Raw genomic sequence first — 11,397 nt, 5'->3', positions numbered from 1 at the left:
TGTTATAGCCAAATTGTTCTGTATTTCATTTGCTTACAATATAATCATTTGAAAAGGTAACACATAATGTCACTAGTGTAACACTTCATCCGTTCTATTAATATTGCAACAAAGAGAAAATTACGCATCTCAAAGCACATTTTATATACTAAATATCTATAATTGTGTAAGAGTGATGAATAGTGCAAAAAGTCCATTGTTGCAATATTAATACAACGGAGGAAATATAATACAAGTAATAAATATATTTCGTATGGATGATGCTTAAACTTAAGATAGCCAGTTTAAATTAGAATGAATATAATTTTTTTAAGTTATTGTAGGTTGTTGTAGGCTTGTAGCTTCTTTAAAAACATGACTTCGATTGGCCGTCTCCTATACGTCCACGTCCCCTCAGTTATTAGGATCAATAATCTTAGATTTTGATCCACTCAATTTTTTATTTTTGGTCCCTCAATTATCAAACTAGAGACATTGGCCTTTTTAACGAACCCCCCTCTCTATCATTTTCAACATCTGTTATTTTGCCATATATACAAATAACCATTATTTTGCTGTGGCGTTCTTCTCCTATTTTTTTTTTTTTCCGGAAGTAGTAATATATTCCCGGTGAGCGCTCTACTACGAAGTAATTACTACTCGTATTATTGTTGTTTTTATCATGTTTGACTTGTCCCGATTTATAGCTTTAGTATAACTTTTTTTTTATTTTTATACTTTATTAAACTCGTATTTTTGTTTGTTTCATATCAGTATGTATTAAACTTTGTGCATTAAAATATATGTAGAAAGGCGACAAGCGTGCATAAATGAGTAAGCTAGCATCAAGGGTTATAGCTTACTATGTTGAAGTGGTAGTAATATTATTGATGAGTTTGGTATCAATGGCATTGTCCAATTATCCTCAACATGCCACAACAAAAACATCGGAATCATATTCTACAATTGTTGATTTTTTGCCTGGATTTCCTGGAAAGCTCCCTTTCACTCTCGAAACCGGGTATGTGTACTTTTAGTAAATAGATTCAAAATATATATATGAGGATTTCTCAGCCATTTAAATTCTTGAGTTTTCAATGAATCTAATAACGTTTGTTGGTATTAAGTTGTGTTTAGATTGTACATACTTTATTCTTTTTTGTTTGTTTCATTAAGAATGTTTTTTTATGGGAAATTCTAAGCCTCCAACTTTTACAAATTCTATTTGGTATTAAAAAAAAAAAAAAAAAAAAAAAAACATAATCTCTGGTGAACCCAAACTTTCATTAAACTCTATTTAGTGGCCAAATCTCACTTAGAATGGGTTAATCACTCACTAATGCTGACTTTATTAACTCTAATTTATGAATTTACTGACCTACCCCTATTTCTAACCCTTTCCTCTTATTTCATTAATGCTGACTATCTTCTTCTACCGCCCTATCATTTCACGCACTGATGATCAATATACCTGTTCATCTTCTTCCCTTTTATTATTTGCCTAATGTTTTGCTACTCATTTGATCTTTAATAATTTTGACTAAAATTTTCAGAATTTCTGCGAACTTTTACGTGGTTTTAATCAAATTTAACTATTAGGGCTGTCAAACGGTTCGTGTCGTGTCGGGTTCGTGTTCGTGTCGATGTTAAACGGGTTGAAAAACCCTTGACCCAAACCTAACCCGCTTATTAAACGGGTTACCCGTGTAACCTTTTACCCATATAATATGTCATAAACTATAATATTCAATATAAAAATTAAAAAGACAAACATCATTAATTCATTAATGATAGTAAAAGAGTTTAAAGTTAGTAATTATAGCAAAAGTACTACAAGAATTTAAAGTTGGTAGCTTTACAAATTCTTAAATGGACCTGGTTTACACTAATTTATTGTGAACCACCAACATTATAGACAATATGATTGTTTTGTTAATAAAAAAAGGTCACTATCACTAGTAGAAATAAGCAATTAGCCACCGTTTTAAAACCTCCCTATGCCACCGGTTTTGAACCGGTGGTCATTTGGGGGGTGGCAAAAACAAGTATTGCCACCAGTTAACCGGTGGCAATAAGACTTCCCGCAAATTATTTTTTTGGGTTTTAACAACTATTGTCACCGGTTAACCGGTGGCAATGTACATGTAAATATTTTTTTTTTTTTGGTTTTATTTGGGTTTAGTATACTCAGAAATATCATAATCAAAATGTACCAAAAACACTCAAAATCAACAAAAATATAATTTTCATTTAATTGTTATTGTACAATACCAAAAAAAAAAAAAATTACAACTTAAAAATTGAACAATAAAATTACAACTCAAAAATTTTAAAAAAAAAATTACAACTTAGAAATCACAAAAAAAAAAAAAAAAATTACAACATCAACATAAAAAATTACAACATAAAACAATATTCCAAAATCAATGTCTTCAATCCTTGTTGCATCAATTAACACCCGCATCAATTAAACCCAGAAATTAATAAAACTCACAAAAAAAATGTGAAAAAACCACATTTACGAATCACAAAAAAATTTCGACAAACCCAGAAAAAACAGATTTACGAAACCCAGAAAAACCCAGAAAATTTTCGAAATCAATCAATCACAGGAAAATTTCGAAGATTAATTAACCCTAGAAAAATTTCGAAATCAATTAAACTCATAAATCCAGAAAAATCCATTTCGAATTTGGTCAAAAATAACAAAAACCCACCCACCTTAAACCACCACCAAAAACCACCACGTCCCACGAATTGGATTTAAAAAAACCTAAGAAAATTCGATCCAAAAAACCCAGAAAAATTCAATTTAAAAAATCCAGATAAATTTGTTTTTTAACCCAGAAAAACCAAGAAAAAATCCAATAAAATCGATTAAGATCGAATTTAAATTGATTAAAATCAAACACTAACCTCAATTAAAGTCGGTTTTGCTCATGCATGTGTTCTTGGTGTTATTGTAGCGGTGGTTTGGTCATTGTTTCGGTGGTGGTGTTATGTTGCGGTGGTGGTGGAAAAATTGGTGGTGGGAAAATTGGTGGTGGTCGTGGTGGTGAGGGTGGATAAATTGATGGTGGCGGCGGTGGTTAGTAATGGTGGTGGTGGTGAGACGAGACGAGGGAGAGGAGATAGAAGGAGAGACGAGGGAGAGGAAAGGAGAGATAAGAGGACGCGCGGGGAGACCGAGAGATGGAGAGGAGAGATGGAGAATGGAGAGGAGAGAGGAGATTGGAGAGATCAGAGATCGAGAATGGAGAATGCAGAGGAGAGATGGAGAATGCAAAGGAGAGGAAAGGAGAGGAGAGATGGAGAATGCAAAGGAGAGGAAAGGAGAGGAGAGATGGAGAATGCAGAGGAGAGAGGAGAGATTGAGAATGGAGAGGAGAGAGGAGGCTGCGTGAATGGGCTGGGTAGGGTTAGGGGGTTTATATATGGGTTTTTTTTTTTTTTTAATAAAAGGCCACCGGTTTGAACCGGTGGGAATAATGGGTTTCCCACCGGTTTGGTTTGAATCGGTGGCAAAAATCACCCATCAAAATCTCGCCTATTTTTCTCCCTATTTTCCCCACCGGTTTTTGAAAACCGGTGGCCTTAGGGCGGTGCCAATGTTATTTTTTCACCTAGTGTATATTAAAATAAAGGTTATTATTTTGAAATAAAAGTTAGTGTGACATCAGCTATAAAAGGTTAACTTTTTTTAATGAAAATTTTAATGGTCAATATGAATAATAAACCACTATGTTAAAATTAGGTCACTATTCAACATAATGTCGTACTTTAAGTTCATAAGAGCATTAAAGGTCACACAAGTTTTAAAAAAGGTTACTATGTAAAAAGTAAGGTTACTATATTAGGGGTCACTATGTTAAAAATGATGCCAGTTACGTGTGTATAAACCTTAGGTCCACAATAATATTATTGTGGACCAAGTCCAACAAGATTTTTTGAGGTAGCTTTAGTAGCACAACCATACACAAGAATTGTCCCAATCTAGCAGCCAAATTTTAATTTACAAAAGTTGAAATTTATTTTATCCTCCAAATTAACTGCCAAAAATTACCTAAATGTATATATGGTGTCAAGGCAATTTACAAAATTACAAGTTTAGAACAAAATTTTCGGTTTTTGTTACTACTTTATTAATAGGTTAAGCGTGTTGGGTTCGGGTTAGCGGGTTTTCATTCAACCCATTTATATAATTGGGTTATGCATGTCGGTTTCGGGTTGAAAATCTCAACCCAAACCTAACCCGTTAATGTAAATGGGTCGAGAATACTTGATCCAAACCCGCTTATTTCGTGTTGTGTCAGCTTTTGACAGCCCTATTAATTATACACGCATGTATATATAAAAAATGTAAAATGCAACGCTTGCAAATATTCCCTCCGTCCCCAAATGATAGTCCCTAATGGGTAAATTTTAGTCCCAAAATGTTCACCCCATTTGCTTTTTCTAACAACCATTAATATTAATTTTTTACCAAATTCCCTCCAATTTATTTGCAACAATATTTGTGCAAATTTAGTTTTCCCATGTACTTTTATTACTTTTTCTCTTTCTACTTTTTTGCATACTCAATATCAATTTACTTTTTCAATGTACTATTACTATTCTTATTTGTGTTCATTAATCCTCGTGAAAAATGCCCATAATAAGGGACTATCAAAAGGAGACAGAGGAAGTATATTAACAAATTAGTTGTCTTGCATGGTCAATGCAGATATGTTGAAGTTTGGGGAGAAGTGCAGTTATTTTACTACTTCATACAATCTGAGAAAAATCCAGATACAGATCCAATTTTGGTTTGGTTTGCTGGAGGACCTGGTTGTTCATCCTTTACTGATCTAGTTTTTGGACATATTGGTAAATTTATAATTTAGTAACTTTAAGCTCGATTCATCATTAGAAAATGTGGTGTATATATTAATTGATATTGAGTGTTATTAATGAAAGTTTACGAATGAACATAATTTTGAATACGAGATTGCATAACTATTTTATCTTTGATGTACCATATGCATGATTGCGATTTCTTGTAATATTGCACTTATCTTAAATTTATTTTCTAATAACCTTTTGTTGTGACAACAACAAATAAAAGGGCCTATATCCTTCAATTATACGGGAATTAATTTCAATTATACAACATCAAGTTGGGAGGTTGATCTACCAAGACTTGAATTAAATCCTTATTCCTGGACCAAGGTACCTGTTTAATCCAACTATCTAATTAATATAGTTTTTTCTTCATATATATATATACTCTCTCCGTCCCCTTTTGATAGTCTTTTATGAGCATTTTTTACGGAAATTAATAAACACAAATAAGTATAGTAAAAGTTCATTGAAAAGGTAAATTGATATTGGGGTATGCAAAAAAGTAGAGAGAGAAAGTAATAAAAGTACACGGTAAACATGGGAAAGTCAAATTTGCACAAATATTGTTGCAAATTGGAGGAAATTTTGGTAAAAAATCAATATTAATGGTTGTTGGAAAAAACAAATGGGGTGAACATTTTGGGACTATAAATTTGCCCATAAGGAACTATCAAAAGGGGACAGATTATAGAATTTAAATCATTATTTTTCTCGTAAAAAAAAAAGTCATTATTTAGCTTTTTAGTATATGTACCTATTTTAAGAGTAAATATTTTATTTATAACTATATACAAAGTATAATTTTTAATAATTCTTTTATGTATAAGATAACAATCTAATTAATATTTTAGGTTGCAAACATAATATTTCTAGATTCACCTGTTGGCGCTGGATTCTCCTATGCAACTAACAAATCTTATTACCCTAGTGATACAAAGACATCAAAAAAAGCACACGGGTTTTTGAAGAAGGTTAGTTTGTTATTTGCGTAGTAATAAAGCCTAAAATATGAAGTTTCAAGTTAGTTAATTTTTTTTTAAAAAAGTGATGCATACAGTGGCTTATTGAGCATCCTAAATTTGCAAGAAACCCTCTGTACATTGCTGGTGCTTCATATGGGGGAAAAGTTGTTCCATCTCTTACATGGGAGATTGTAAAAGGTACTTCCAATCCTCCCTATAAAGTTAGGTCCCGTTCTCTTCACCTTATTTTTGCTGAATTGAAATTATTTTTACTGAACTGAAATTATTTTTGCTGAACTGAAATTAATTTTACTGATTCCATGTTATATTACTTCTTTGAAGTTACTGATTTTTTTTCTGAACTTAAATTATTTTACTGAACTGAACTTATTTTTACTGAACTGAAATTATTTTTGCTGGACTGAACTTATTTTTACTAAACTGAAATTATTTTTACTTAATATTATTTTTTAAAGGTGAAGAGAACAGGGCCTTACTCCGCAAAAAGCAAGGAGATGATATGATTGGATATGAATAATATGCAATCACTCTATCATAAATATAGTGAGCGTGTAGGTCACATAAGAAAATGAATATAGAAAGTGAGTAGAATTTGAATAAACAAAAATATTGGTATTGAAAATATTTAACAAAAATCTTATTAGTATAGTAATTTGATTTTATATAAAACCAATATAATAAGCTAGTTTTTACAATCCAAACCTTTGTTAAATTTAAGGTCGCTGGTAACCTTTTCTAGCTAAGATATCCTTGTGACCTTGTGTGATATTCTTAAATCTAATTCATGAGTTTCGTGCCCATTAGGAAATGAAGCGGAAATTGGGCAAAAAATGAATATTCAGGTATGGTATAATAATGAATCTTATATACATATGTATATATTTATATTCCATTTGTTCATTTTTATTCGACCTAACAACTTTCATTTTTAGTATGTTTATTGAGATTTTTCTAACTCTTGGTAATATATGCATTAGGGATACATTCTTGTAAATCCAATCACTGCTTGGTACCTTGATGACCAAATGAAAGTTGAATATGCTCATCGCATTTCTCTTATATCCGATGAGCTATATGAGGTTAGTTGACGTTACTTAATTTTCTATATACCGAGATATTATTTATGTAATCTTTTTAAAATATTTGTTGAGTGTTAGCTCTTTAAATTTTTATTATTTCACTAATAATGCATCATGTATCTTCAATTGCTAGTCTGCCAAATTAAGCTGCAATGGAGATTATCGGACAAATGATGCTAATGTACAGTGCAACAAGATTCTTGAAGATGTATCAAATGTAAGTGGTTCAATACATTATATTATTCTTTTCCTTAATGCATACTTTTACCAGTTCATACTGTATAATTTTTAAAGCATTATCATTTTCAAACAATAAGAATATATAATACACAATCTCATACGATTTTTAACTCAACAAGATCATCGATCATATACACACTATATATGGACTTAAATTAAACTATTACGAAGTAGTATTTATTTTAAATAGTAAATTGATTTACTTAATAGCTTTAATTAATTGTTATTTGAATTTATTTTCATTATCTTATCTGAACTTATCAACATTTAATTACAAACCTTTTCTTTTAGCACGATCAATAAAATTCAAGTATTATTTTAACCACAAAATGAAGTAATGAGAATTTAAAAGGCACCAAGTTGTTGAGAGTGAGGGATAGCTTAAGTGGTTAGAGCTCCCCTCCCGGTCTCAGGTACATGATCCCGAGATCGATTCTCATCACCCGTCCTTGTGGCTCTCTAAACACCAACAAAAAAAAAGCACCAAATTGTTGATTCATATTTGTACAAGATTTATATAGTATAACTAGTGAGTGACCCTGGGCGTTGCCCCGAGTTGCTATTGTTGTAGACGTACAATCAATAAATTTTTTAGAAGTCTTTTCAAAACTACAATTGTCATTGTCAAATCAAAATTGAGTTATTCTTTAAATATAGTTTTTTTATTTTTTAATTGAACTTTGTGGTTTGCACTTATATGAATTTTTTTTCTATACAAATAACATAGTTGATATTGGCTTAGATGGTTAATAGTAATATGTGTAATAAGAGGTTTAGGAACGCTTTTTAATATGCGGAGTACGAAATAGGGAATAAAAAGTGAAGTAGGAAATAAATATGTGATGTTTTTTGTAATAATTAAACCATATGGTTCAAAGTTATATATATTTCGTTTTCATAATTATAATGTGTTTGATAATTAGCTTAGATGGCTAAAGAATCAATTTTGTTGTAAGTGGTTTGGGGTTCAAATCCTTTTATCATCATTTTTTTTTATTTAGCGATGGTGTGGTATGTGGAGATGCTGGGTAGGTGACATGGCGCCGTCAAATGTTTGTGAAGTGACGTGGCGTCATGAATTGTTGGTGAAGTGACATGGCGTAATTTGGAAGAGGCTACGTGGCGCATAGACGTTTTTATAAACGTCTTTTAATAGATTAGTATAGATTAGTATAGATATAACTAGTTAATGCTTGTATAATATTGGGCTATGCAGTGCATTGATTCACTAGAAGACCAACATGTACTGGATCCTAAATGCACTCATTCTTCTTCAAATCGTTGGTGCAGGGTACGTAGTATTTGCTTCAATATTTCATTTCATCGTGTTATACAAGTTGATAATAAATAGAGCAAAGGTTTATTTACAATTATTCAAATTAAAGTTGGGAAAATTGATTATGATCAAATGGGTTAATAATTGAATGGCCTTTATTTTGTAGGAAAATGATCGTTTGATTGCTAGCCAGTGGGCAAATAACATTAATGTCCAAGAAGCTCTTCATGTTCGAGAGGTAATACTCCATTAGGGTCTTCCCAATAAATAGTACTCCCTCCATCTCTTTATTAATGTCCACTTTCTCTTTATAATGCGAGTAATAGATGATAGAAAGTGGAAATTAATAAAGAGACGGATGGAGTATTTATCCATAGCATACTAGTTGTAATATTTTGAGTGAAACAATCTAATCTTGAGATTGTGTATGTTTAGGGAACGATTAGCCAATGGATTCGTTGTCGCGGTCACACAAAGTCTGATGTATTTAAGTACAATAAAGATATCGATAGTAGCATCATTTATCATCAGAATCTTACCACCCAACCTCTCAGGGCACTAATCTTCAGGTAATCCATATGTCTTGTAGAAGCTTTTTTAGAATATACTTCATATAAGAGCACACAAAATGCATTAACTTTGACAGATATTAATCAAATTTAATCAGTGGTGACCAAGATATGAGTGTTCCATATTTGACCACACTGAAATGGATCAAGGAGCTTAATGTCGTCCCAAATGATGATTATTATTGGAGGCCTTGGTTTCTTAATAATGGCCAAGTTTCAGGGTATGTAATGTATTGAGAGTTATTACTTTGTTTATGTTAAAATTAATCACCTTACTGCTGTAAAATTTTGATTCGAAGTTGTTTTTAATTCCTTTCAAAATCAAAATAAAAAATAATAGTACTAAATGTTAGAGGACCAACTCAACCAAAAGCTTAAGCTGATGGTTGAGGCCCAGGAATATGTTTTATACTCTATCACTCCCCCTCACATGAAAGGCTATTTGGGCTTGAAATGTGGATGCAACACAGGCCCACCCATACCTGGTGCGAATTAATTCCACTTTAGGAGGGGTGGATGAGATTCGAACCCGTGACCTTTGTGTCACGTTGGCTCTGATACCATGTTTGTACTCCACTCGAACCACCACCCCCACCAGGCCACCACCACAACTAGAAACTAACCCCACCACCACCTTGAACCCACCATCAGTGAAACCCGCAACCCCACCACCACCGAAACCACACCACCAGCGAAATTTGAATCCAAAACCCCACCACCAAGCACCAGCAAATCCCGAAACCCCACCTTATAATCACCCTCCTCGCAGCAAATAAAAGCCACCCCATGGCAGGAATTCAACCTACCGGCCTCACTCACCCTCCCCCGTGGACCGCATCAAATCGAAATCCACCACAAAAATACCAACCCTAGCTTTAGATTTGATCGATTTCCGTTGTTTTTTCTAAGATTGCATACCCAATTCTCTCTCTTTCATGTCAATTAGAGATCCTTAATTGAGACAAAGAATAATGCGGGTGGTGGTGGCGGTGGCGGTAAAGAAGATGAAGAAGATTGGTGGTTGTAATGGTGCGATGTCGAAGGTGTTTATGGTGGCCTTGGTGTTGGTGGTCTGGTGTTGAAGGTGTTCATGGTGTTGGTGGTCTGGTGCGGTGGTTCTTATGGTGGTCGGTGATGATGGCCTGGTGGTGGCTAATGATAATGGTGGTACGATGGTGGGGTGCAATTAGGAGAAATAAGGGTCACGTGCAAGTCACGTGAAGGTCAACGCCGGATTCCGGTGGGTGAACGCCTGAAAGTGGGGGTTGGTTGTCGTTAACAAAAAAAAATTATAATAAGGTCTGTCTTTGCCAAAAAAAATTTAAAAGGTTGTCTTTAAAAGGTTGTCTTAAACAAATTTTCCTTATTTATCATTGGTGGTGTTAAATTATAAATACTTCTACATGAAGGTTATCACTAATCTATTGCTTTATATATGCAGATATGTAACTGGATATTCCAATGGCTACTTTAATTTGACATTTACTACAATCAAGGTATAAAACGCGAATTCATATGATTTATTTCTTTAATTTTTATTTTTTCTTAATATATGGCCAATTTAGGATTATTTACTGTTCCATATTATTTGGCCCCAGTTCAAATAAAGCTTAAAATGACTTTTTTCATTTTATTTGCAATTAAGAAATCATATTATAAGACATTATTGAATTTGTAGCATTGCATAATCAAATTGCTATTTTTGTAGGGCGCAGGGCATGTTGCCCCCGAATATAAGCCGCGAGAATGTTTTACAATGTTTCAAAGATGGATCGCATTTAGTCCTCTATCATAATTGCATATATTAATATATATGATCAACATTATTATATGATCAACATTTGTACCTTGGACTTCATGGGAATATTTGGATTTCCATTAGACATCCTTTTTGCAAAAGGTTGAACAATTTAAATTATTTATCTTTAATTATGTATTAACAAAAGAATCTTGCTAATGAGTACTCCTCCAAGTCTGTGATTAATAGCAATTTTAAATTTGACCTTGAAACTATGATTTTGAAAGAATAATAGTGAGTTTTTATTGTCAATTTTTTATTTATTATTATTTTTTTTAATTTTTTTTTAAATGTTGATCATTAAAGTAAAAACATAGAGAATAAAAAGGTATAGAGTACTAAATCTAACAACTATATCTTTCCAAATACGCCCTAAGGGCCTGTTTGTTCAGTTCAGCTTAATTTGAGTTCAGTTCAGTTTCTAATTTCCTTCTATCATAAAATATTCATTTTTGCTCTATTCAGTACCGTTCAGTTCAGCTCCAATCAGTTCAGTTCATTTCAGTTGAGCTGAGTTCAGTAAATGTTAACATGTCCTAACTGTTTTGTAATTTGTATAAAATATCAATAACTACACGTGTTGGTTTTCCAT

General features: G+C 32.5%; 1 protein-coding gene across 4 annotated transcripts; it reads left to right on the top strand.

The window, feature by feature from the left end:
• Positions 1 to 420: 420 nt before the first annotated feature.
• LOC145614289 (serine carboxypeptidase-like 13) lies at positions 421 to 11,310 on the top strand. Of its 4 annotated transcripts, none has more exons than XM_081669316.1 (15): positions 424 to 609; positions 789 to 1,000; positions 4,703 to 4,845; positions 5,084 to 5,187; positions 5,712 to 5,831; positions 5,918 to 6,020; positions 6,648 to 6,685; positions 6,821 to 6,922; positions 7,056 to 7,139; positions 8,379 to 8,453; positions 8,605 to 8,676; positions 8,874 to 9,007; positions 9,106 to 9,228; positions 10,449 to 10,503; positions 10,716 to 11,307. In XM_081669316.1, exons 2-15 carry the CDS (start codon positions 810 to 812, stop codon positions 10,800 to 10,802), a joined length of 1,431 nt encoding a protein of 476 aa, XP_081525442.1. In that variant the 5' UTR covers positions 424 to 609; positions 789 to 809; the 3' UTR covers positions 10,803 to 11,307. The 4 variants fall into 4 exon arrangements, 3 of the variants coding, with proteins under 3 accessions (XP_081525444.1, XP_081525442.1, XP_081525443.1); XM_081669317.1 differs by having other exon boundaries at positions 598 to 628; XM_081669318.1 differs by lacking the exon at positions 9,106 to 9,228 and having other exon boundaries at positions 421 to 609; positions 10,716 to 11,310.
• Positions 11,311 to 11,397: the final 87 nt, after the last annotated feature.

The sequence above is a fragment of the Chenopodium album genome, chromosome 25, assembly GCF_948465745.1.
Source record: "Chenopodium album chromosome 25, dcCheAlbu1.1, whole genome shotgun sequence".
NCBI lineage: Eukaryota > Viridiplantae > Streptophyta > Magnoliopsida > Caryophyllales > Amaranthaceae > Chenopodium > Chenopodium album.
Note: the sequence above shows the minus strand (reverse complement) of the source record. Positions and strands in the feature narration are given on the sequence as shown.